Source organism: Caretta caretta, chromosome 7, assembly GCF_965140235.1.
Source record: "Caretta caretta isolate rCarCar2 chromosome 7, rCarCar1.hap1, whole genome shotgun sequence".
Taxonomy (NCBI): Eukaryota; Metazoa; Chordata; order Testudines; family Cheloniidae; genus Caretta; species Caretta caretta.
In genome coordinates, this window is record NC_134212.1 from 24,402,215 (window position 1) to 24,428,397 (window position 26,183).

At 47.4% G+C, this 26,183-nt stretch overlaps 1 protein-coding gene and 1 long non-coding RNA gene across 6 annotated transcripts in view; one reads left to right on the forward strand and one right to left on the reverse strand.

The window, feature by feature from the left end:
- Positions 1-781: 781 nt before the first annotated feature.
- The window catches only part of LOC142072685 (uncharacterized), a 32,545-nt gene continuing 7,143 nt past the window's right edge, over positions 782-26,183 (forward strand). For 2 of the 4 annotated variants that reach the window (XR_012669207.1, XR_012669206.1), the window contains exons 1-4: positions 782-1,020; positions 1,456-1,630; positions 1,766-1,898; positions 2,677-2,744. This is a non-coding gene — a long non-coding RNA (uncharacterized LOC142072685). Of the gene's footprint in view, positions 1,021-1,455; positions 1,631-1,765; positions 1,899-2,673; positions 2,745-11,008; positions 11,093-26,183 lie in introns of those variants that run through there. The other 2 variants (XR_012669208.1, XR_012669205.1) reach the window with 2 other exon arrangements.
- The window catches only part of NCKIPSD (NCK interacting protein with SH3 domain), a 100,214-nt gene continuing 94,353 nt past the window's right edge, over positions 20,323-26,183 (reverse strand). For both annotated transcript variants that reach the window (XM_048857826.2, XM_048857825.2), the window contains exons 11-13: positions 25,480-25,572; positions 22,999-23,171; positions 20,323-22,055 (exon numbers count right to left, since the gene is read on the reverse strand). In XM_048857826.2, the coding sequence (XP_048713783.2) occupies positions 21,852-22,055; positions 22,999-23,171; positions 25,480-25,572 (470 nt within the window). In that variant the 3' untranslated portion in view covers positions 20,323-21,851. The remainder of the gene's footprint in view (positions 22,056-22,998; positions 23,172-25,479; positions 25,573-26,183) is intronic.

Genomic DNA, 26,183 nt, shown 5'->3' on the forward strand with positions numbered 1-26,183 from the left:
CGGGGTGCCGGGGGGGGAAGGGCTGTGGGGAAGGGGTTGGGGTGCCGGTGAGGGAAGGGGGAAGGGCTGTGAGGAACGGGGGAGTGTTGTAAGTGTAGGGGGAAGGGATAGGGGGAAGGGGTCGGGGTGCCAGGGGGGAAGGGCTGTGGGGAAGGGGTCGGAGTGCCAGGGGGGGAAGGGATAGGCGGAAGGGGTCGGGGTGCCAGGGGGGAAGGGCTGTGGGGAAGGGGTTAGGATGCCGGTGAGGGAGGGGGAAGGGCTGTGAGGAACGGGGGAGTGTTGTAAGTGTAGGGGGAAGGGATAGGGGGAAGGAGTCGGGGTGCCAGGGGGGAAGGGCTGTGGGGAAGGGGTTGGGATGCCGGTGAGGGATGGGGAAGGGCTGTGAGGAACGGGGGAGTGTTGTAAGTGTAGGGGGAAGGGATAGGGGGAAGAGGTCGGGGTGCCGGTGGGGGGAAGGGCTATGGGGAAGGGGTCGGAGTGCCAGGGGGGGAAGGGATAGGCGGAAGGGGTCGGGGTGCCGGGGGGGGAAGGGCTGTGGGGAAGGGGTTGGGGTGCCGGGGGGGGAGAGGCTGTGGGGAGTGGGTCGGGGTGGTGGTGGTGTGGGGGAAGGGCTGTGAGGAACGGGGGAGTGTTGTAAGTGTGGGGGGAAGGGCTGTGGGGAAGGGGTCGGGGTGCCGGGGGGGAAGGGCTGTGGGGAAGGGGCTGGGGTGTCGGTAGGTGAGGGGAGCTGATATGGGAGGCAGGGGCTGGAAGGAGCTGGTCAGAGGAATGGGGGGCGTATTTGGGTGCTGGGAGCAGGGCAGGGTGCTATGGCTGTGGTAGGGGAATGGTGCATGAATGACTATAAGGGGTTAAGGCCCCGGCCCGTTTCTGCTTCTTGCCTACTCTCCCTTTGTCTCACCTGTGTCTCCCTTCTCTCCCCCTTGCTCTCTTCCCTGCCTCTCCAGCAGTAGCTGATATAAGACAAGGGCCAAATAGTCCACAGGGTGCTGCCTCCCCTCCCACAACAGACCGGAGCAGGTAGGATGGCCAGGCGACTGGACATACTAATTCACGTAAAGCCTCTGCCTCTGCTCCTACGCAGCATAGCACATCTTCCCCAACTTGCACGTTTCATATATCAGACAAATTAACTCCAACTCCAGCATCTCCCTTTTTGAACTAAAATGCACAAGCAGGAAATAGCTGTTGCAGGACATATTCACACCATCTCGCAGTTGCATTTCTCATCACCCCTTATTTTCTCCTTGCTTCGTGCCTGCTCTGTCCAGCTCTTTTGCCCCTTCCCCGGAAGCAGCAGCAGAGGTAGGCTGGCCATAGTGTGTACTTCACAGAGCATTGATACTGCCATAAAATTTGCTCGGTGAATTTCACAGCCAGGGGGTAGATGGAAATGAGAAGAGGTGGTGTACACAAGCTCTGACCTGCATCTTTGCCTTTTTTGATTAAATTTAGCATTCTAAATCCTGGAGAAAACATGAGAAAATTGATAACTGGAACGCTGCTTCCTTGGCCCTTGGGAGAGGAACTGGATGATGTAACAGGGCTGACCAGTTCTGGCTTTTATGAGTCTGAGATTCGGACCCGACAGTACACAGAAGATGTGTGATCAGAGAGCGCATCTCTACAGGCAAGTTGCATTCAGTGCTGGTGCTAATAAACTAGTTTTTAAATCTGGATTCAATTCTATACTCTCAGTTAACAAACATGGTTCCTCCCATGCCCATATGGTTGTCCTGAAATTCTTCCTTCCTTTGATCATTAGATGGCAATGTGCTTCCTGTGAGAATGAGAGGAAAACCAGAAACTAGGGGACATGTGGCTGAGAGAAGAGGGACCAAGAACATTGGGAAGAAAGCAAATGACCAGAATTCCATTTAAATTAATGGATGATGTAGGTCAGGCTAGCATTACATTATCTTTCACCCACTTCCTCACCCCTGCCCATGAGTCACTCTCAGTTAATCACCAGATCCAATAACGCTTTTATGAGAAGGCTAATTTATGTATTACAGCAAGCTCTGGGATCAGTTTCACCAGATACTTCCTGAAAACAGCCTGTCAGACAAATTACAGAGCACAGCCTTCTTTCACTTTCAATTCTAATATAGAATTTCATTGCTCTTTTGTAGGGTGTTCTTTCTGCTAACATTATATTTATAGTTGTACCACACAAGAAACATTAAGAACAAATTGTATAAAAGGAGGTTGTCCCTCATGTCAAGCCCCCACCCTAGCTCTGTGCCCATGTAAATAGAGGAATCACCTTGGAAATTAGACATCAGAAGTTACATGGAGAGAAAGTTAGATTAGACCTCCTTTGGGCCATTTCCCTCAGTTTTCTCTCACACCCTTCCTGTGATTTCAGAGCTCCTAGAAATATTGATTGCCACGCCATATGAGATATCTGGCTCTAACAATAGCCAATCGAAGGTTCTTCACTGTAAGGTGCAAGAAGCCTCACAATGGACAATTTTGTAAATTTCCCTTGTGGGCACCTGCTTATTTCCAATCCCAAGCAGTTAGTGGATGGTTTATGCTTTGAAGCATGAGGGTCTCTAACTCTTACATTGTTTAAAAAAAAATTCTAGCAACGGTAACTGGGGATGTTCCTATTATTTATCTAAAGACCCAGTCCTTTTTAGACTCTCACATGTGAATTTAAATTCCAAGCAGAGGACTGAGAGCCAGAAGCTCCGAAGCTCCTATCCAGACAGTGACAGCAATCTCCTCCTTGGAACTGAGTAAGTAACAACTTACTTGCTTAAATTTCCCCAGCTGCAAAATGGGGATAACAGCATTGATTTAACTCGCACACGGGGCAATGTGGGGTATCCTTAGGGTGACCAGATGTCCCAGTATTAGGGGCTTTGTCTTAGATATGCAACTATACCCACTGCCCGCCTCCCCCAAAAAGTGCCTTGATTTTTTACACTTGCTATCTGGTCACCCGAGGCATAATCAGTGAGTATTTGTAAAGAGCTGAGCACTGCTATTACAGAGACTTGTTTTTTAACTCAAACCTCCCTAAGAGTTTTAAAACTTTTCAAATGTTCTCCTCCCCGGCACATCTGTGCCACTGGAGCAGAGGAGATGTCCACTATTATCCTTTTAAAGATCTGACCATGGGCTAGGGCATCCCAAGGGTTAATGCTCCATTGCCAGTTCCAATGGTACAGCCCTGACCACCCCTAGCCCTGGCATGTGGATGGCACAGGCCAATGCTCCACTGGCTAATGGGAGGCTGCTGCAGAGATTTAACAGAAGCTGGGCTAGGAAGAGAATTCAGATCAGAGCCTCATTGTCCCTATTATCACAAAGGAGAGAAACCACCCCCTTCACTCACACCAATGCCTAGGATTGGCCATTGAGTCAGCTGGCTTTTGTTTTGAGGTTCAGATTTGGAGCTTACGCTTCCCCTCTCATTGTGTAGAGTCAGAAAAAGCAGATACTCTAGGGCCTTGCATTTCAAATCAGGCTTCCCCGCTCTCTGTGCCATGGTCACTGCCCACTTGCAAAAGAGGAGGCAGGATTAATGTATAAATATCTGACAGGTTACAAAAATAACTATTGGTTTCAGAGTAACAGCCCTGTTAGTCTGTATTCGCAAAAAGAAAAGGAGTACTTGTGCTCAAATAAATTGGTTAGTCTCTAAGGTGCCACAAGTACTCCTTTTCTTTTAACAATAACTATTGATACAAGACCCAGAGGCCCAGAATATAGAAGAGGATCTAACCAATAATTATTTACTCAAGTTAGATAACATTTAATGGGTTCAGGCCTATTTAATCTAAAGTGTAGCCATAACTCTTTATTTAAGTTTCTGTATTTAAATAAGGGAGTCATTTTGCCTACTTGCAAAATCCAATTATATGACACAGATAGAGATCACCTTGCACAGCCCAGCCAATTACTGCTGTGAAAACTTTAGCATCTGCTTAAACAGAGGAGCACAGAGGAGAAGCAAGGGGCTGGTGCAGCTCACCTCATTTGAAAGGGTACTTCTGCTCTCCCAGCTGAAAAGGAATTTTAATGCAGTAGGAATAGTTCTTCTTCAGCATGTGAATGGAATTTGAAATCCCAGTAACATGTACAGAACGTACTTTTTAAAGTAACGTTATAATGACTATGAGGGGACAGCAATAACATCAGCAACCAATGAGAATATACATGAGCTGGACTTTACTCACTGGACACCCTCCACAGCAGATTGAATTTTGTTTACTTTCTGCAAGTAAAAGAAATGAACAAGCAGGAGGACAAGAAGAGCTCTGATCTGGCCTTACAAGTTGTTGGAGCTGGTTAAATATAGAGCTTGCACAAGTTTTTCTAGAGTACTATATACATTTTTTTCTGAGATGGGATTTTGAAGATGACTAGCTCCTAATAATATTTAGTATCGGTAAAGCACTGCACAAGCTACATACATACAGCAGTAGCTGCAGGTAGCAGGGTGTTTGATCTCTCTTATTAAAATCCTTAATGTCTCATCATAAACCTAAGGCACCGATAGCACAGTGATGGGCAGCAAATACTGGATCAACACATAAGCGAGAGACCAGCTGACAGCACAACAATAGGAAGTGAGTAGGGAACATTTTGGAGAAGGGCCACTGGAGCAAACCAACACAACGGTAGTGAAAAAGGTAATGTGATTGGGTGGCAAGAGCAGGGAATGTAGATTCTACTCCAGCCCATTCCACTGACCTGCTGGAGAAATCATTTAGCTACTTTCAGCTTCAGTGTCCCCATCTGTACTATGGAGATGGGCACTTTGTGAGGCACTTTGAAATGCTTTGTGTTATGTTTGTACAATGCCTAGTGCAACAGGGCCTTGATTAGAGCCGCTCAGTGCTACTAAACTCGAAACACCAGCCAATAATGTCATCCATTATACAGTCTGATGTCATCCAGTCTGTCTCCTCTGGTGGCCAGTTCAGATTGCCCCTTCAGTACACTTGTGAGTGCCACATTCAAGGCCTCCATGACCTATCCCCACCCTACCTATTGTCTCTCATTCATTATTGAAAGGTCAGCTCCTGCCTCCAATCAGCCCATGATGCCAGATGCTTTCGCCAACTCTTTACATTTTCAAACAAGCACCTTTGTTTTCTGCCCTGTTGCCCCTCACACCTGGGAAAAGCTCCCCCTAAACATCTGCAGAACTAACTCATTATCCTCCCTCTAAAACCTCTTTAAGACTTCACTCTGGCATGAAGTCTATAAAAAACATGAAAATCTTTAGGCTGCTGGTGTGCTGAGACCACTGCCTATTATGCTGACCAACATTGACTCATTTCCCTGTACTCCCCTGTTGACCTGTCTGTATCCATCTATTGTTTGGTGACTCTGTAACAGGGCCAGCTGCCTCCTGAGCACCCCTGCATAGCCAGAGGTCATTCTGAAGTGCTCTGCTACCAATTTCTCCCCTTCTCAGGGCCTCATTTATTGACTCTTTATGTACTGGCCCTCCAGGCCCCAACCCCAGTTCAGTCAGTCTGTCCCTTTAGGTAGAGAGTCCCCAGCCTTTCTCCCCAGGACTAGATCCCAATACAAAGTCTCTCAGGCTTTACCTGGCTGGAGTTCAGCCTTCTTCACCCCTCTGGCTTTCAGGCTCCCAAGCACCTCTCTCAGTCAGGGTCTGTAGTGGGAGCTGGATCCAGTACTCCCGGGTTTTACCTGGCTGGAGCTCAGCCTCTCTCAGCTCTCTGGTTCTGGCTTCCGGTCCAAAACCCTTCTCTAAGTCAGGGTCCCTAGCAGGCGCCTCCTACTCACTCCTGTCACAACTCTCTTAGTCAGAGTCTTCCCTGCCGAAGCCTTTCGCAGTCTGTCTACCATTCTCTGAACTCCCCCATTCCTCTTCATTGCAGCCTCCTGCTGCTCTTTGCAGGGCAGTCACCCTGATCTTTTCCAGATGTGACTCATTCTGTGAGCAGGGTTGGCTAACCACAGCCCTTTGGGGGGTGAGCCACCCGGTTACAGTCTCTGTAAGCTCTTTGGGGGCAGAGACAGTCCTTTTGCTGTGTTTATATAGTGCCTAGCACAATGGGGTCCTGGCCCATGACTGGGGCTCCTAGGCACTATGATAAATATGATTCAAAAAAGAAATAATCATTTGTCCATTTCCAGGGTTGAGCGTTCCAAGTCTTCTCAGGACTAGGTGTGCTAGAGTTCTTGACTTACCAATTCCAATGCCCACCTCCCTGTTCTCTGACATTATCCAAAGAAAAAGTTGGAAGATGAACGTACCCAATCCAGTCAGCGTCCTTGCTCACAAAGAACGGCATGCAGCAGCGAGTTCTTTGTGCACTTCCAAATGAGCTACGTGGACCCAGCTAGGGGAAGGGGAGAAATCTCACTGTATGGGTGACTTGGCTGGTTTGAAGCAATAACAATAAAATCCTCCACATTCATCAGGCCCAAGAGTTTAATTTTTAAAGTACCAAAGTGCCCACTGGGAAACGGCCCAGGCATCTAGTGAAAGCACGGACTGTGCCATGCAGAAAGCAGGCTTCAGATCTGTCTTTAACCCAGCTGGCAAAGAAGGGGAGTGATGCAGAAATGGAGGCGGGGAGGCTCATGTAATAGGGGAGGGAAGCCCTCCTGCTAGCCCAGCAGTGCTGTGATGAGAGCTGCACTCAGAAGGGGGAAATGGGGAATATCTTGCAAGACAACTCTGACCTGAACAGTTCAGGAGGCTTCACAAACAGTGGCGTAATGCTGAAGCCGCAGGCTCTCTATAATAATACTTTGTGAATGTTCAAAGCCCTTTACAAACAGTAACCAAGGGATTGGTAGCTGAAATGCAGGCAGAGGTGGCGGGGAAAACACGTTAATGCCGAGTCACTGTTGCCTCGCTCCAGGGCTTCCTTCTGGTGCTATTTAAAGAGCTTCCAGCCAATATGGCACACACACAAAATGGTAGGCGCAAGTGAACCTGTTGGGAACGGTCTCTTCTGCTGGCTTCTGTGCCTGCCCCTAGCTGTGTGACACGGCTGTTTTTCGGGGCAGGCTAAGGGTCTCCCTCTGAAGTGTTAGCAGCCAGGATGTGCAAGCTAGAGGGATTGAAGAGCCATTCTTGTAATTAGTGCAGTTCTACTCTGGGGAGCCATTTGGGTCTTAGAAAAACAAAGCAATACTAGAAAGACCCACTCACTCAGTGCCATCTGCAACAGTAGGCAGGAATGGATGGTCTGGCAGGCTGCTAGTGGTTAGAGCCCTATCACAGCAGCAGTATTCCACATTGCTATAGGGCTTAGGAAGGCCATTAGGAGTCACGTAAAAACATTACACCAGTAACAAATCATTGTGCCAAAAGATGCATCTGCTTCAGAATTTCATGGCTTCCAGAATGTCTGTGATCTAATCTGGATCTTAGTGGCAAGGCATCGCCAGTGACTTTGAATGTAGATTTTTCAGCAGAGCCGATTTTATCACATTCACAAAGAATGGGCTTTTGTTTCTCAGGCAGACAGCTTCCCTTTTTTCCATGCAAAAAGGAGTTGAGCAGAGGCGGATATTAGCTGGGCAGAGATTCTCCAGGACCCTGCTAATAGGATGCCAGGTTATCTGGAATATAACAACAGCTGCAGCCATTTGGCTTCTTCTCTGTGATCAAGTCTGCATGTGCCTATAGCACTGATTTAGCTAATCTGCTCTTGCTCCCTGAAAGGACAATCTAACCTTTCACATTTGAGAAGAACAAGACTAGAGGGAAAGTTGCATTGCCAATTGAGAAAAAGATGCCCCAACTTTTACGTTTGGGGCTGCTCTCTTGTCAGTTTTGGTTTATTACTTTGTCAGGCTCATGACTTAGTTGTTAGTTTTATCTCACTCAACTAATATCGCAGCCTAATCCACCAAAGCCTGTAATAGGCTTAGGAATAACAGGGGTTTACATCCTCATTAGCGTTCAGCACGAGATGTCAGAAGAAAGTAACATCAGCAGAGTCCCTCCTAAGAAAGCAGAATGCAAAGAGAGCTGGCTAGGTAGCGGGGGAGGGGGGATGTTGGGGAATGGAAAAAAATCTAAAATTCACCTTGAGGAGTGGAAAGGGGGGACAAACACGGGTGAGGGGTAACTAAAAGGGAGCAGGGATGAGCAGGAGAAGTACAAGGAAGGGGAAAGTTATGAAGAGCCTGAGCCTGCGAACAGGTACTATGAACTTAATCCCACTGAAGTCAATAGTAGCAAGTCTTTGCTCGGTGACTTTAACGCAGGGACTGCCTCCACCCCTATGCCGTTTACAGCACGGAGCTCACTGACAGCACTCCACGAATGTTTACACTATGCAGTATGTTGATGTCCTTATAATGCACACACAGTGAAGCTAGAATTGCACATTGGTGTTGTGAGTACAGTATTCAGGCTCTGTGCATGGAGCCTGCTTGCTGGCGATTCAGCCACCTTACACAGAGTGTGACAAATTCACACGCCTGAGCTCCGTAGCTATGCTGATCGAACCCCCAGTGTAGACACAGCTAGATGGATGGAAGCATTCTTCCATAGCTTGAAGAAGTGGAGTTTCTACAGGGACGGAAGAACCCCTTGTCGCTGTAGGAAGCATCTACTTCTATGGCGGTACAATGGTATAGTTATGGTGCTGTAACTGTGCCACTGTAGGGCGCATCGTGTAAACACGGCCTTAGGGACCTGATTTTCAGAAATGATGAGGACCCAGCACTTCCCATTGAAAGTGGGAGCTAGTGGGTCCTCAACACTTCTGAAGATTACACCACTTATTTCGGAGCTTATCTGTTAGCGCCCACTTCTGAATACCTTAGCCAAGACTCCTGCATTCTTTCCCAGCTATGCCAGTGCCACATTCTAATTAAGGAGAAGAAGTGCTTTAACCTCCCCATATTGTAGCTTGTCTCTGTGTTTGATAGATCATGGATTCAATCATAGATTCTTGAGGTCAGAAGGTATCACTATGATCATCTAGGTTATGTCTACACTAGCGATTGTACAGTGGCACAGCTGTACTGCTGTAAGATCGCTTGTGTAGCCACTCTGTGCCGATGGGAGAGAACTCTCCCGTCGCCATAATTAAACCACCCCCAGTAAGTGGTGGTAGCTATGTTGGCAGGAGAAGCTCTTCCACCAACATAGTGCTGTGCACACTACCATTTATGCTGGCAAAAGTTGTGTCACTCGGGTGTGTTTTTTCACATCCCTGAGCGACATATTTTGCCAATGTAAGTGGCAGTGTAGACATGGCTCTCGTCTGACCACTGTGCCAGATTATTTTGGGGTCTTGTGCACTATGGAAATTGGGAGTCCCCCACCTTAACTCAATTTTGCCTGGTTACTCCCCTCATGTCAGAGGTCCGGCCAGGTCAAATGTGAGCAGCACTGTAGCCCTGCGTGCCAGGTCACAACGCTACTCATTCAGATTTGTCTAGCTGCTCCTTCGGCACGAAGAGGGACACTCAGGCCAAACCGGAGTGACATTGAGCCAGGTTGCAATGCCACCCACCCAGATCTGGTGCTTGGGGGGTCCTCCTGATCTGGGGGCCCAACAGAAGTGCACTGAATGCACACTGGGTAATTTGGGCTATCAGAAATCTTCTCATAGAGCTATTCAAACTGTGATCAAGATACCTCGCAACTTTCTCTTTGATAAATTAAATAGATCAAGCCTTTTCAGTCTCTCACTCTGCAAAGCTGGTTTTCTAAATTTTGAGTCGAATAGCTGGTGGACCTGTCCCTCTTATTTTTACTGAGAGTAGAGCTAAAATATTTATATCATTTTATCAAAAAACAAAACAAAACATGTATTGGAATTAAAAAGTACAAAGAAGAGCAACAAAAAAAGATTAGGGGTTTGGAACTGCTTCCATATAAGGAGAGATTATAAAGTCTGGGATTGTTTAGGTTGGAAAAGAGACAACTGAGAGGTTTATAAAATCATGAATGGTATGGAGAAAGTGACTAAGGAAATATTATTTACCCCTTCACATAACATGAAGCAGGGGTCACCCAATGAAATTGATAGGCAGTTGGTTTAAAACAAACAGAAGGAAGTATTTCTTCACACAACACACAGACAACCTCTGGATCTCATTGCCAGGGGATTTTGTGAAGGCCAAAAGTATAAGTTCAAAGAAGAATTAGGTAAATTCATGGAGGATAAGTCCATTAATGGCTATTAGTCAAGATGGTCAGGGATGCAACCCCATTACAGGGGAGTCCCTAAGCCTCTGACTGCTAGCTTCTGGGTCTGGAGGACAGGGGATGCATCACTAAATAAATTGCCCTCTTCTGTTCACTCCCTCTGAAGAATCTGGCACTGGCCCCTGTTGGAATACAAGATACTGGACAAGATGGATCATTGGTCTGACCCATTATGGCCATTCTTGTGTCTTAGGTTAGATCTGTTCTTGCTTGTGGGGCATTTTATTGTATTTTGGATGACACCCTTAGAAGCCCAAATATACTTGCAATGCATTTGGCAAACACCAATTCACAACCACCCCATTTCCACCTTTGTCCAACCAGCCATGGCCCCAGATTCCTTACTTCTTTGTACTCATACCAAGGATGGCTGCAGAAATATGCATGGCTGCATTGATGCATTATATTCATTCTGGTGGGAGGATGTGGACTGGGGAGCTGAAGATCACACCACTGCAGTTTAGGCTAGAGCTGATGAAGCATCTGTGTTTCATTTTACTGTAGTACTGTACTTCATTTAATATCTTGAGACCAAAGCTGTAAATTCCAGACCATTTAAAAACCAGGAGCCAGTCCCTTCCCTACTCAGAAACATCGAACAGTAGGTCCCTTATGCATTCTCACAAGTTTCCTCTGGCCTGTGCAATGTGCCCCTGACTAACTTACCAAGCTACTACTCTCCTCATTCACGTCTCTGCCCCAGACTCCTTTGGTGCTGCCCACTGAGTATTTTTAAGTGTTTTAATGTATTTTATTTTCATATTTTAAACCCCTGATTTACACAGAATAACCACATGCTCTTTTGTCTCTTCCCCTCATCCCTCCCCCAAGGTTATCACCCTCAGTTCACTGTATTTTGTGTACACCGCACATGTAAACATCTTATGTCCTCTGAGAAGGGCCTCGCTTGCCATCTTGGGTGCTATAAAAATAAATCACCAAGAGCCTTTATTGCTTTTGATTTGGGAGATTTTTCATTTCTGAAATGCAAATGTGGAACAACAGGCACAGAGCTGATGCCACCATGGGGAGAGGAGATGTTACGGGGCCATGGACTTTTCCAGATAACATCCTAGTTCACACATATAGAATCATTTTACCTGCATTCACTAAGAGACTTTAGTAGGGCATTTCAGACAACACATTTATTTGTAGAAGGGTTCAGTTTCTGCTTTTCAGCAAAACAATATACATGCATAGCTCTGTCTGGTCACGAACACCGACACCCCACGGCAATAGAGGGAGTGGGAAACAAGGGGGAAATTTCAGCTTCCTTCACCAGCAACTAAAATCTAAGCAAGAACACTCACAGCACAGGGTAACTCCTAGGGATTAAAGATGGGCTGGGAAAAGGTGATGGCCCATGGAACCCCAGGGGTGATTAAGCCCAAGAAGAGAGTGTTGTCACTGCTGAAATAAGGTGCAAATAAAACTAATAAGGCCTGTTTTTTTTTTTTAATGGTAAAAAAATGGCTGTTTCAAGTGGTCTTGCTAGCAAAGCTACAAGTGGTACAACTGGCACTGCAGGTTCTTGAATGCTCTCCCTGTTCTAGCCTCTTTACAATCCCTAACACGGCCACTCTCTCAGCTAGCTATTCCTAAACTTGGGCCTGTGGAACTGACGGAAACAGGCCTTTCTTAGCACAGTTTTGCCTCTTTTGTAAACCGTATTCTCCTTATGGTTATTCCACCCCAAGGCCTTTGACTCTCCCTCTCAGCAAGGCCCAGATCACAACATGCAGTTTGTACAGGCACAAAGCCATCTTCTGTATTAGGAGAACGAAAACAACCTTTAAGGAGAGAGGGCAGCTTGCCCTGGGGAAGGAAAGTGACCTCCCTTATGGCAATACAAAAGGCAGGGAACCTGCACAGAGTTGTCAAGCTTTGCTTTAGCCTAAGATCACATTTAACCCCTGTCCATCCAGAAGCCCCCAGCATGTTTAAATACGCGTCGGTCTCATCTTGCTCTCCTTAATTGGACAGCAGGCTGCTGGTATCACATTACAGAGTGCCTTGTGGGACAGCAGGGATTAGGCAGATGCGCAGCCAAGACAGACACACACGAGTCAAAACTGACAGCTCACTGGGAACTGCTTAAACACACACAGTATTTCATTTTCTGTGCAGAGGTCAGTCTGTGCAGCTGCAGTCTGGCGTTATTAGATGCTGGGATTGAGCAAGACAATTAGTGAGCATGCATATTACAAGGCAGGGATAGTCTCCCAGGGCAAAGGCACCAAAGGGGTCATATAGCGCTTCATACCGTCTCTCAGGGGCAAGCGGGAGTAGCTTGCTGCCAGGAGAGGGAACGGGGGGTTGGGGGGGAGCACTGAAGCAAATGATCTCACTTTGGAGAGCTCAGCAAGAGAAGAAATAACATTCTAGGGAAACAGCTGGACACGGGAAAGGATAATGCGCCCTGGAACTGGGCAGCTCACTTCACCCCGGAAGACTGGTCACATTTATACCCTGCTAATCTGGGATGGGTTAGCTCACTTGTGCCAGAGCCATCGCAAGAACGTAATGAGTGTTAGGAAAGAGGAACAGAACCACTCACAGAAGCTGCCTCTGCTAGTTTTGGCGTCTTTTTGTTGTTGGTCACATGGCACCAGAAAGAACTTCTCTCCCTTTTGTTTTAATAGCAGGTGAGAAGCATGTTCCCCTCCAGTATATTACAATGAGCTTCGCAGTGGTTACTAGGGAGCCATTTTGAAGATGCTTCCTGTGAGCAAGTGGTTTCCCCACCCTTCTCCAAACACCATCTCCTCAAGCTCGAGTAAGTCAGAGCTTACCCACTTCCTGGGGTGGGGCTTTAGTCACAAAAGGAACTCAAAACAAAGTAAAGTCCAACTCAGGCCTTCTCAGCCCCCACCCAAAGTCTTCTCTATTTAGAGAGCCACTCCCATCTCCCTTCTGTTTAGCTAGGGTAGCTGCAGGCCATTGGACTGGAGATGAGGGAGGTGTATATTGAACCCATGTCTTCACTGTGTTGTGTTAACGGCTCCTGGCTGAGCTCTGTGTCGACTTTTCACAATAGCACTTGCCCTGTGTTCATGCAAGCCTTTTAGCATGTGAAAGAAGAAGGCTTGAAGCTTTTGTCTTACTTTCTGAGTTAAGATTATAGATTTTTTTTTTAAAGGAGTAAAATGCAAATGGTTGCCAGAGATGATATGTCATATTCCCTCTGGGTTTGTTCCAACCCCATAGACTCAGACTTTACGGCCAGAAGGGAACATCGGGATCATCTAGTCCGACCTCCTGCACATTGCAGGCTACAGAACCTACCCACCCACTCCTGTAATAGACCCCTAACCTCTACATGAGTTACTGAAGTCCTCAAATAATGATTTAAAAACTGTAAGTTACAGAGACTCCATCATTTACCCTAGTTCAAGACAGCAAGTGATCTATGCCCCATGCTGCAGAAGGCAGAGAAACACCTCTCTCCCCCCCAAGCCCCTGGGTCTCTGCCCGTCTGACCTGGGGGAAAATTCCTTTGCAACCCAAAATATGGTGATCAGATAGACCCTGAGTTTGTGGCCAAAACTCACCAACCAGACACCTGGGAAAGAATTCTCTGGAGTAACTCAGACTCCTCCCCATCTAGTGTCCCATCTCTGGCTGCTGGGGATATTTGCCACTAGCAGTTGCAGATCGACTGCATGTGATTGTAGACAGTTTCATCAGACCATCCCCTCCATAAACTTATCAAGCTCAGTCTTGAAACCAATTAGGTTTTTCCTCCCCCTGCTCCCCGTGGAAGGCTGTTCCAGTAGCAGTGCAGGGACTGAAATGGGTTTCCCTGCTGTGACTCACCCATGCTACTCAGGGGTGCTGTGACACCAACAGTAAGTAGAGAAGAGAGTCTTCAGGCTCTCAGTGCTCCAGCTGCTGATGCCAAGCCAGGGTGGAGGTCAGAGGCCTGGCTGGGAGCCCCACTCTCCTCTGCTCTCTGTTTCCTTGAGGGAGGTGGGAACTCACTGGGCATTTTCAGGTTAGGTCCAGTCACTCTTTCCATAACTGGACAAGCTCTATGCACAGAAACAAGCTCCTCCCTCTCATGAAGACACATCAAAGGAAAGCTACAATAGCTTTATGTACGCCCCTATTTTATTAGAACCTAAGTATTGTCTCCAGCACATGGCCAAGTTTCCCTTAACTGGAGTATTTGACTTTGCAGCCTGAGTAATGTTCTTTTAACAAGAAATGTCATTGTCAAAAGAGCCTAAGGGATTCCGGCATCCACATTCCATTGAAATTCAATGGGAGTTGGGTACTTAACTCTTAGGCTCCTTGGACAATGACAACTGTAGTTTTTTGTAAGTAATATTAGCCATGGGGGTTGGGGGGAGCTACGTTGCCCTACAGCTTTTTTAAAAAATGTCTTAAACCAGGGAATCCAAAGGTTACTAATTATGAAAACACAAACACTGGAAGACTTATCTTAATGTTGTCTTTGTATCCTCAGCAGCCCGTGTGCTCTCCATGCAAGGCAGACATAAATCTTTCCCCCGTATCACAGACAGATTAAAAGTTAAATCCTCAGTAGCTTGCCTGCTTAGTCAAGGACTCACATGTGGTAGAAACTGGGAGAGACTTCAGGAGTTCCTAGCTCCTAGCCCTGTACTGATTTCTTCTCAAGTGGCACCTTCATCCCTTCCTCCTTTGGAGAGCATAGGAAATTCTCTATGGGCTGGATACAAGTCTCTCAAACTTACAGAAGTACCATGCACGCCTTAGGAGTTGTGTATGGCTCTTCTTTTCCCATCTGATGGGCGTGGATTTCCAAGCTCCTAAAGAAGCTGAGATGTGAATTTATAAGCCCTGTAGAGTGCCCAAATATAAACAATCTGCTTTTAATAACTCCATAATCACCCCTGAAACTTCCCCAACCTTCCCAAAGGCACCAGTCCTCACCAGGATCACATTAAAACAGACTGTGGAATATCTGGACCTAGCATTTTGGAGTTGTGATGAGCCATAAAATATTCAGAAAGTTTTCCCTGCAGTTGAACTACTTCATTTTTTGAACCCTCCTCTTTACAGTGTCCCGCCCAAATAATCTCAAACGTTGCATAAAACCCCTATGCTGGCCTGTGAAATTCTAGGTCAATGGGTTTTTTATTTTTTGGTGGTGTCAAAAATCAAACTTACCAGGTATGACTACAATGCACACTAAGCCCATGTTTCATTTGGGGTGCTCTTAGCATGGCAGGTCATATGTGGAGAGGTTCTCACTGATGGCTTTGTGAGAATCAGAGGGCCTGCCCCATAAATCCGAACAGTGGAAGACTCCCTGCTTAGTCTATAGGCAAACCCATCATTTTGATTAAAAGATGGAGCACAGCTCAAGCCAGCATTTAAGCAAGTTCCACAGTATTATCTACAGCTATTGTGCAGAGCACCATTTACAATTCTGTCCCCAGAGATCGGACGAAATCACTAACAGTGATGATGCTGGTCCATCAACGCAACAGCCATGCTGGAGTCTAAGAACACCCAGGGAAATGGAGGATACCAGAGTGTCAAAATGGAAACAAAACATCTGTGAAGAAGGTTCACTTTGAAGTGTCTAACAAGGCAAGGAACCAAGAGAATGTAAACCTTTCAAGATGGCTTAAAGGGGGGCTCAGAGCTCCCTCAGCATCCTGCTGGTCACCAAAAGCCCATTTTGAATGAGGAAGGAGATAATTGATGCAAGCACATGGAAAGATACAGAACTCCTCTCTCAATGGCTTCTTTGGTTACAGACATCACTATATCACTGCATCTGATGGACAATAGCTAATGCACTATAGTCTAACTCCATTCCAGTGTCTCTGGTTAACTACATCACAACATACAGGAGACTCTACAGAACTGTGCTTACTGAAATACAAGCAAGGCTATACAAAAGCTGTCCACCTTTTTCATACAGTACCCTGGAAACCACTTATCAAACCCTGCTCTGTACAATTAGTTGTTTCTCTACAGACACTGCTGTATTTCACTATTAGGAGGAGCAGAGTGACACAGATTAGCAGACAAGCAGCTTTGATGAAGTGTATAAGGGCAGATTATCAACAGCCAGCACCAGAAGCTGCTTTGTTGAAATTTAAGTCCCAGGTTTCAGGCTGGTGTTTGACCCTGGCCTGGCAAACAAATAAATGGTTTTCCTAACCAGTCACTAATAAGTTAAACCCCACTTCATAATCCCCCCCAAATAGACTACAGTCATGGGGCTCATCTCCCCCAAAAGTGTCACGCACGTCCTGGCAGCCACTGCTCCAGTGTCTGTCACACAGGTGGACAGGGTAAAAAACTAAAGTAACAATCCTGACTGAGAAAGGAGGGGAGAGAAACTGGAGCTACACAAGTCAGAAATGGATGGACATGCTTGAGAAATCTCCAGAGGTCTTACTAAAGGAGGGGGAAGTGTAAATGTAAGTACATAACAGACACATACCCAACTAATGAGAGCCTCAGCCATCAAACTGATTGCACATCACATCACCTTAAACACAGGATTTGTGTCAAGAAATCCAATTGGAGGAGAAGTGATGCTTTAAAAAAAATTAAGGGTTTCCAAGTTTATTTGTTCTAATTACCCAGCTCATGTCACTTGGGGGGGGGGGGGGGGCAGACTTGGAATTAGTCAGGGCAGTGGCATGGCACAACTGTTGTAATTGAATCATTCCAGACAGCAAGACAAACGCAAAGGGTCATAGACCACAGATAGCTTCCCCTATGCTAGCCCCCAATGCCATTCACCGGTGAGACACAATGAAAACACAGGTTTCAGAGTAACAGCTGTGTTAGTCTGTATTCGCAAAAAGAAATGGAGTACTTGTGGCACCTTAGAGACTAACCAATTTATTTGAGCATAAGCTTTCGTGAGCTACAGCTCACTTCATCGGATGCATAAGCTTTCGTGAGCTACAGCTCACTTCATCGGATGCATCCGATGAAGTGAGCTGTAGCTCACGAAAGCTTATGCTCAAATAAATTGGTTAGTCTCTAAGGTGCCACAAGTACTCCCTTTCTTTTTAATGAAAACACACTAATCTGTAGAGATACTGGTCTAATAATGGCCCATTAAATATAATGAAAACTCAAGTGTGTTATCTGTGCCTGTCGCCTGCATTCAGCCTTGGCACGGCTAAACAGGCTCCAGGATAATGAGTTTACAGAGGAAAAGCTAGTTTGATTCTCTCTGATTTGCAAAGACCTTTCCTCTCACTGCAGTTACACGGATTACCTGACAGGATTCCCATTCACACAGAAACTCACTAGCTTAGGGAAACCGCACTGCCACTCACCCTCCTGGCTGAGGGCAGAGAGCCTCTCACTATGGCATCAGAGCTGAAGTGAACTCCCCCCCGGAATATGTTCTGCTCCTTCACTTCAGTGATCTCCTGTTGTATAGAAGGGTCAGACTTTCCCATCCCATCACTGTTCCCTTCCATTTCCTCCCATGTGTGCAAGTGGATCCTGTTTCATGATGTTTATTATCAGCTGGTCATATTGCCCAATCCCTCCCCATCTGCCATCCCACCCGCTCCACCCCATCCGCTGAGATCCAGGGAATGCCCAACAGAAAAGTTTTGGGCATCAAAAGAATCCTTCAGCTCACATCAATCCAAACAGCAGCCTCCATCACCCTGATCCTCAGGCTGCCCCCAAGCAGGTGGCTGGAGTTCCCTCCGCAACGTGGGGACCTGGTGCACTCTAATGCTCCAGGAAGCACCAGCGCTGTCTTGGCTGGAGTCCTTGGCACAAGGGGGGGGCGGTGTTGAGAAGAGCTTCCTGCACCAGAAGCATCAACTCTCTGTGCAGGAGCGTCTGCCTCAGCTCAAGTGCTCCAGCTGGGCAGAGGTCAACAGCTCCTAACTCAGGGTGAGAGGAGAGCCTTGAAGCCAGTACTGTGGGTGTCACAGCAGCCTGGCAGGGGACCAGGAGCCAACAGGTGAAGTGGCAACGCGATGTACTAATACCCAGAGACAAGTGCATTGGGAAACCGACACTTGGGGGAACCCTCTATTGTGCTGGCAACAGCGCAGGGTATTTCACTGGTGACGCTGCCCCACTGGGCTGAGCAGAGTCTGTTCCAATGTGGGCAACATTAGCACCAAGTCCGGCACTCAGCCAGCTTGGCTGACTCAGGCTGTAGCTTTGAGGGTTTACCTGTCAGAGCACCCCAGGCTAGCCTTGAGGCAGACTGACAGTGGTCTCTCTGGGGTTCCTCAAGAATGGCTTGAGGGTAACTGCTCACATTTGATCAGTGCTGAGGGAGGCACCTGCAGATTTGTCCAACATCCCCCCCCCCCCCCCCCACAACCCCAGTGGATCTCTGGCTTCAGTTTGGTGGCTCCAGCCCTGTGAGAGTTCAAACAGTGAAGAGAGGGAGCATTTTCCTGTGACTTTGTTTTATTTCCTTCATTCAGCTTCCAAGTCCACAGGACGAGCTTCCTTGCATGTAGCATTTCCAAGGTGCAATAGGGCCATTAATCAATCTTTTATATTGCCATGTTCCTTGATGGCCCATCTAACTTTGATAGCTTCTGGATGGGCAAGGGGACTATTCCCATGCCTGGGTTCACAAGTTCAGAGCAAACATTCTCAGTTATAAGGCAAAACTTATGTATTTTCTTTAGCAGGAATCCCAACATTACAAGTAAGATTAATGCATGCAGCACTTCACAAGCATTTCATAGAGTCTAAACACCAAAGACATTCTAAGACTAATACCTATTTTGATCAAAACAAACATACAGATGAGCTGGTCTGGTCTCCAGCTAGGAGTTTGACCGTTCTTAGCTAATGCCTGCAGCCTGGGCACGAGCTGGCATCTGGCCTCCCAGCATCCCGGAGACTTGCAGGCACCAGCGGCCAGAACGCTGGCTCCGCTCCAGGAACTGCACCTGTCCTATTGCAGCGTTGCCTCCTCGCTCCTCACAGCTCCATATTTTCTTCCCCTCTTGCTAACTTTCTCCAGACACAGGAGCCACTGCCCACCTCCTGTGGAGCAGGGACCCGATCTAGCAGCCACCGCTGCCTCCAGCTGTGGAGGGGGAGCGGGTCTCTTCCTGACTCGCTCTGATGCCCAGACCTGCCAGCCCAAGCACGTGGAATGAATCACAGGAGGGCAACTGTCCCCCTACTGACATAGCTCCTCTGGAGGGTACCATTCAAGAAGGGGGGCTTGCAGGTGAGCCCCAGGCTCTGGTAAGTTTTGCCCCAACTCAGAGGGGCTGAAACTGACAGGAATTACCATGATGCAAGCCTAGAACAGCCTTCAGGAGCCCAATGTTCAGAGTACCAGCCAAACGAGTCCTACCTCCAAGGCAACTGTGGAAGGTTTCACCATAGCAGAGTCAACACATACGCTTTCTATCAGACAGTATTCTAACGAGCACCTCATAATGAGGCTAGAGCAACCCCTCCTCACCACCTCATTCTTACCTACCCCATGGGAAGGGTTGAGGGTTTGGTAACAGGTATACAGCTAGCTTCAACAGCAGAAGCTTGATTCCTTAGTGCTTAATAAAGACAGTTCAAAATCCTGTGACGCATGATGCCAGGTGAAACGGAAGCTCTGCTGGAAGAAGACTGAAGTTGTGTGTGTTGTAGGATGTGAATTGCAACTCTAAGCAAATCCTTAATCTATCGGAGAGATATTTTGCAGGCTATTGATTGCAATGTGGCTTGCACCAAAGGTGACAGAGACAGGATGGCTTGTTGCTGCTCTCCATTCCATGGCTTTACCTGGTCCAGGCTGGGCAGAGTCCTTTCATTGGAACCTCCTCCCCAACACTGTCCCTCAGATGTTTACTCCTTCTGACTCCCATCAGAAACTCCCAGAGGCCAGAACAGTTAGCTCTCCCCATTTCTGCCTATCCTTTCATTGAGATGGGGTAGGGGAGTTGGGTTTATGTATTTCCCTGCCTGAGACTCTGGTGTCTGAAAATCAACTCTTGAATTACAGTAACTCCCATTTAAAAAGATTAGCAACCGTATACTTTGCACTAACATTTAGTTAACACAAAACCAAGGACAGGGTTCACACCATTTTGCACTGGCCTTTCCTCAGTCCCCACAATAAGGATATAACACAGTCTCAGACAGTAACCAAATGCAGTAGGCAACAGAAGTGTTCTCAGGAGCCCAGCGTTTAAGACGTTTTTATTCCGTTGTGTGTTACATTTACGTTATTTATTACCAAAATACAGCTCCCTTTTGACATTCAGACATTTTGATAGGGAAAATAGATTTATTTCTAACAGGGCTGTTCGTTAGCCTTGAATGCTCCAACGCTGATTTCATGATCCACTCATCCTCTTTAGGCTGCAGGGCCTTCCTGGGCTTCACACTCACATCGCAGTTAGGGCCCAAGCCCTCACCACACAGACTTCAAGTTTCGCTCATTCATCTGCTAATAACCAGTTGCCTAAGTATTCCCAGTTTCATTTCTAATGGCTTCTACACAAAACACTGCAAAGCTCCAGCAAAGGAGAGCAATCACTTATGCAGTGCTTGTGCATAGCAACAGATATTACAGACCCATGTTAGCTTGTGACCACATCCGTAAGATATAAATAAGAAACAGATTAATCCATTGTTAGAGACCTAGAGAAAATATAGCAGGTTCTCCACACCTGTGAATATTCACAAGCAGAACTACTGGACATCAGGCTCAAGCAACCTTCATGCCACTGGCACACGGAGAGGAGGTACAGCTAGGCAGAACCAATCGCTACTAAGCTCAAGGCAAGAAATCCGCAGGTTTTAAGAACAGAGCACCCCATGCTCCTAGCTACAAATACACACCTCTGTGTGGCGCACCAGAGGCTGGGAAGACACTAGGAGACAAGCTGCAGGTTTCAGTTAGCATGACACACCTTAGCACTGTGTCTAGGCCAGAGGCCTCTGAAAAGAATAACGTTGCCTGGACAACTGTTACTGTTCTGCCGGCACAGTGTGAGAGAATCTCTGATTTAATCATCACTATGTAAAGAAGACTGGAAAAAGCAGCTGCTTGACTCGGCCGTTAGGACCCCAGTTGGTGGGTTGTAACCCAGAGAGCAAGCCAGGGGTCAGAAGGAAGCAAAAGGCTCACCAGACACAGTAGTGGAGATGCAGTTAGCTATCCCCTTTTGCCAGGACTGCAGCATATTTGCACTAGGAGCAGAAAACAAAACAGATGTTACAAAAGCTTCTTCCAAACACTGGCCTACTCCACTTGGTAACTGCAGGGAGAGATGTGTACAGGGACAAAGGACACTCTATGGCAAAGGCTTTTTAATTCGGGACCGCAGACTCCAGAACAGCTAAACATCCAAAGCTATCCAGCATCCAGGTTGGTAAGTCCCTCACAAGCTCTGTGTCCCCTCCCGTTAACAATACCCACACAGCTGACGAATGCCTTCCTGTCCCAGTCAGAGCATGACCCTTGTGCAAATTGCCCTCTTCCATTCAAGGTAACAACTCTCATAAAGGGCCAGACCTCAGGAGTGCCCTGAAAATGCATTCTGCTGGGGTGTTCTATTGCTGACACTTCTACAGGGCCTGTCTGAACCCTAGGCCTCACCCGGAGGAATAATAAGTATAAGCAGCACTGGAAGGGGATGTGGAGAAGTGTCAACATGAGATATTTTTGTTCCAAGTGGCTCTCTCAGTCCAATCCGATGGTCTGGAATTAGCTGGTTCCTGGAGACATTTCTGGGAACTCCTTATACATTTCCCAGATGATCATTTTGTCCATCTGGCACTGCTGCCCCTCTTCTTCCTCAGCCAAAATGCGCTGCAAGGTACCTTGCAGGTCAGAAAGACGATGCTGATGCTGCAGGTAGGATGTGGAACGCATGATCGCATGCATTAGAGACAGATACTCCATCCTCAGCTGCAGTGGGGGGAGACAGAGCACAATGCAGTATTTAAATGAGATAAACAAGTGTTCCAGATTCCAAAAAGCATTAACACTGGAACAGCTGCTGTTGTGTTACCATCAGGAGTGAGACTCCATCGTAAGCACCGGCTTTTCTGTGGGACTCATTAATATCTATGGAATCTTGATGCTCTTCCCAGAGCAACTTACAACAGTTACATCAACAGACCCCATTCATCTACTTTTAGTGAGGGGGATAAAGCAAGGAACTCCTTTTCCCTTGGAAGTCCCCAGAGGGAAGGGACAGCAGCCAGTAACTCAGGCTGGGGAGTGAACCCACCAACTGAAACTTCGAGAAACGTTTCTCATAGGTAAGCTCTTCCTACATCTTTCTGTGAGTGGATGGAGGATGGATGGGGCAAATTTTCATGCCTTTCCCTATTCACAGCTGATCCTGGCACCCTGATCACAGTAGTGGTCCCAAGGGCTGGAACACCTGATCTGACAGCAATGTGGGGGCTCTGTGAGGTACAGAGAATTGGCAACAACTCCCTAAAAGGAGCCTTCAGTCAAGTACCTGGACTGTGTCATTCCTCCAGCTGCTACAAGGGCAGACTGGGCTTGCCTCACTCTCTGGTCCTGTTGCTGAGGAGTGCAAGCCGGCCTATAGTTGCTGAGTTAACAATGGGCCATGGGACTCCAAGAAGTCCCTATGTGTTGCTTGGTCTAAGGCCAGCTCTGCCAAGCAGGCTGAGGACAGGAAAGAAAAGGGATCCACAAATCACTGATTACTCTATTCCAGAGCACCCATTGCTCACCTGGGCCATTTTGCTTCACTGCTAGAACCTGCCTCCTCCCCTCCCCACCATGGCTTGGGTAGCAAGAAGCCTTCTCTTCCATTGCACTGGAAAGCTCCCTTCCTCCCCAGGTCCCAGCCCTAGTCCCTCTGGCTCAGCACCTTGTCTCCAGGGGAGAGATCTGCAATCTGCCGCACCGTTATGTCGATCATCACCATCATGTCCGTGTGGTAGAAGATGTTTGCGGTATCTTTGCTGGCAAAGATGTCCTGAAGGAACTTCAGCACCGAATGTGGAGGCTGAGGCTGGTGTTTGAAGATACAAACCGGATCATCTGGGGGCCAAGCCGGGGAAGGGATGAAGGCAGGTTGTCATAGAAAAAAGGTCTGTGTTAAAATCTACAGTCAACATTTGTTCAAGTTCTGTATCCACCTTCTTTGGGGTGAATCTCTGCACCAGGACTTGAGCTCCACGTGCCTTACTGAGGATGTTTTCCCTGACCTAAGACAGCTACTCCAAAGCACTAGTTCAGACACTACGCCATGCCTGGTAGCTGTGAATACTGGGAGAGCACTGGTGAGCACAGTGCCTAATTCAGGGCAGCATAATTGGGATGACAGCTCTGCAGGGCACTGAGCTGAGACCAAACTCATATTAGTCTAAGTATTAATCATTATTTGTGTTTCACTAACACATCACAGGGAAAGCTCATTACTTCAGCACCACCCAGTGCTCCTCAGAACTTGCTGGCCTCCCTGAGCAGCTACACTCATTTTCTTCTCCCTGGTATATTATTTTGGTGCAAAACCCCCTCAACAGCCCCCAGTCCAGCCGAGCTTGTATCTGAAATGAGCTTCACCATGGAGACCAGCCTAATAACCTACGTGGAAGCAAGAAAATAATAAACGCCTCCAGGTGTAAATAGGCCAACAGCATCTCCGCTCTCTTCAGAGCGAAATATTCATACACATCCCAGAGAGGTTTCTGAAGTGCACTGGCCCCTCTCCTCTGCCTTAGGGGAAGGAGGAAGCTGAAGTCTCCCCCAAAAGATTATTGCTACCAAAGGGTCTCAACTCCTGCTGTTTTTCTGCAGCCACTGAGGGTGAGGTGGTAGCATTAGGTAATCAGGCAGTGAAAGAGTTAAGTAAAGGCTTTGGAAGGAAGTCAGGTGGACAGCATGGAGGCTATATGCAAGTCTGACTGATGTTGTCCAAAGACCGTGATTTACAACCCTGAAAAGAACTGAAGCCAGAGAAAAGAACCAAGTATCACAGACACAGGAGAGGTTATTTAACAGCACGTCAACAAAACAAAGCGAAGGCAGCAGGGCCCCAGTGCTCCAGAAGGTATTAAAAAGTACAATGCAGTGGCAGATAAACAGGTAGAAATACTTGACATTGTGCTGACTGGGAGCTGAGCTTTATGGGATTTCAATGATCTGCTTTACAAATACAGTGGATTTAACGCTATACTGGATCTGGCAAATCAGGTGGGTGATTTGAAAAGGGAAAGTGTACCTGTAAGCAATGTTCTTTGAGAACAGTATTCCCTCTAGACCCACCATCTGGGGCACCTGCTCCCCAGCATGGGCCATCAGAGAAGTGATTCAGAGCTCGACAGACGAGAAAGGCAGGCAGATCTTGGCATGTGGGGTACAGAATACCATTTCAGGAGGGCCAAGACAACAAGGGAAAAACTGGATTCCATTCTCAGGAGGAGAGAACGCCGCTGTGCCACAAGTAGGCTCAGCAGAGTTCAATTGTTAGAGTTTTCTAATCGTGAAGAATTTTTATGGATTCTTATTTTTAAGATTTTTTTCCTTTTTTAAACTATACTTATTTCCATGGTAGTTGGGGGTAGGGCTGGGGTTAGGGCAGTGTTGACAGCTGGGCTGCAGGGGGCTCCCTGTGTGGCTGGGAGGCTCAAGACACCGGGGTACAAGGTGCAGGGGAGGCTGTGGTCATCCTGGCTCAGCAGAGGGCTCCCTGCATGGCCACTGGGCTGGTGACACCCAATCCCTGCAGGCACAAGGTGTGGGGAAGGCTGGGGTTCTGGACCAGTGGAGCAGGGACTCCCAGCCAGGACTGCAAGGAAAAGGATGAGCCCTTGGCTCCTGGGGAGGCAATCCCACTGCTGAATGGCTCCTGCCAGCAGATGGTCCTGCAGTTCTGGCTGGTGAGTGAGTGGGGATGGGCACACCTGATCTCTGCAGCATGCCCACATGTAAGCAATTGATTCTTTTAGTCAATTTCAGCATTGGCTGAAATGGACTTTTACCTACAGTTCTCAATTAAAACCGAATCCTGCCAAGCCTAGCCTAGCCATTCCCACAAAAGGCTGCACTAATCTCAGCTCATGGGGACTGGCTTGCAAGAGAACATCAGTCCACCTGCCGTTATTAGTTACTTAGCAGATGTCATCAGCAGGGCTTTATTTCAGACAGTTTTTTCCTCAGGAATGCAGCCCTGTCCACCTCACAGTGTATGAGCGCAGCAAATCTTAGTGAAGCCATGAGCTCATCTGCCAGCCACCCCCTCTAACTCTCTGACCTCTCAATGATATCAGCCTCAGCTCTCTAGTTCTGTGCTGCCATTAACCTTTCCCACCTGCTGGGAATGTAATAAAGTTGCAGAAACACTCACCTCCCCTGTTCAGTAGCAACAGCACCTTCTCTGTGAAGGTCTTGACATTGGAGTGCTTGCTCACTGTAGTCATGATCACGTTGTGTTCTGGCACTAAGAGATGAAACAGGCTCACTTGCAATGACAGATCTCTTTGCAACACATTTCAGGTTGGATTAAGTGAGCAGCAAAGGAAAAGAAACAAAATGCTAAGCTTTTCTTCACACCACTGATGTGGGAATCTTTGGGGTATCACAACCATTGCTGTGCTCAGAATGAGAATGTCAGAGGGTTGGACAGAAAATCGCCTCCAAATTTAATACATAAACACTGGAATTTACACTTTCTATTTCCCCCTGGTGAGCTGGCTTGCTGCTGGCTCCCATCCAGGGGATCAGAGCAGCCTTTGGAATACTCTGCAAGGCTTTACACTCAAACATTACCTCCATTCTGTTTTAGATCCAACACTTGAAGCCAGAGGCCCCACCCACCCCACTACAGGATCTCCTTCACTTTGTCAGGTCAGCAATACGTTGGTGGGCTGTCACCTTTTCAGACCTCAAAAGTAAATAAGGGCTGGGCATGTACTTGTATAACACCGCCCAATAGAAAACCCAGGTGCTGATGAAGTGCACTGCACTATATGACCCCAAAGCCTAAGCATGGTGCAAAAGGGGTTCTGTGAGGCAGAAAGTGTCATCTTTTGTATGACATGACAAACCGAT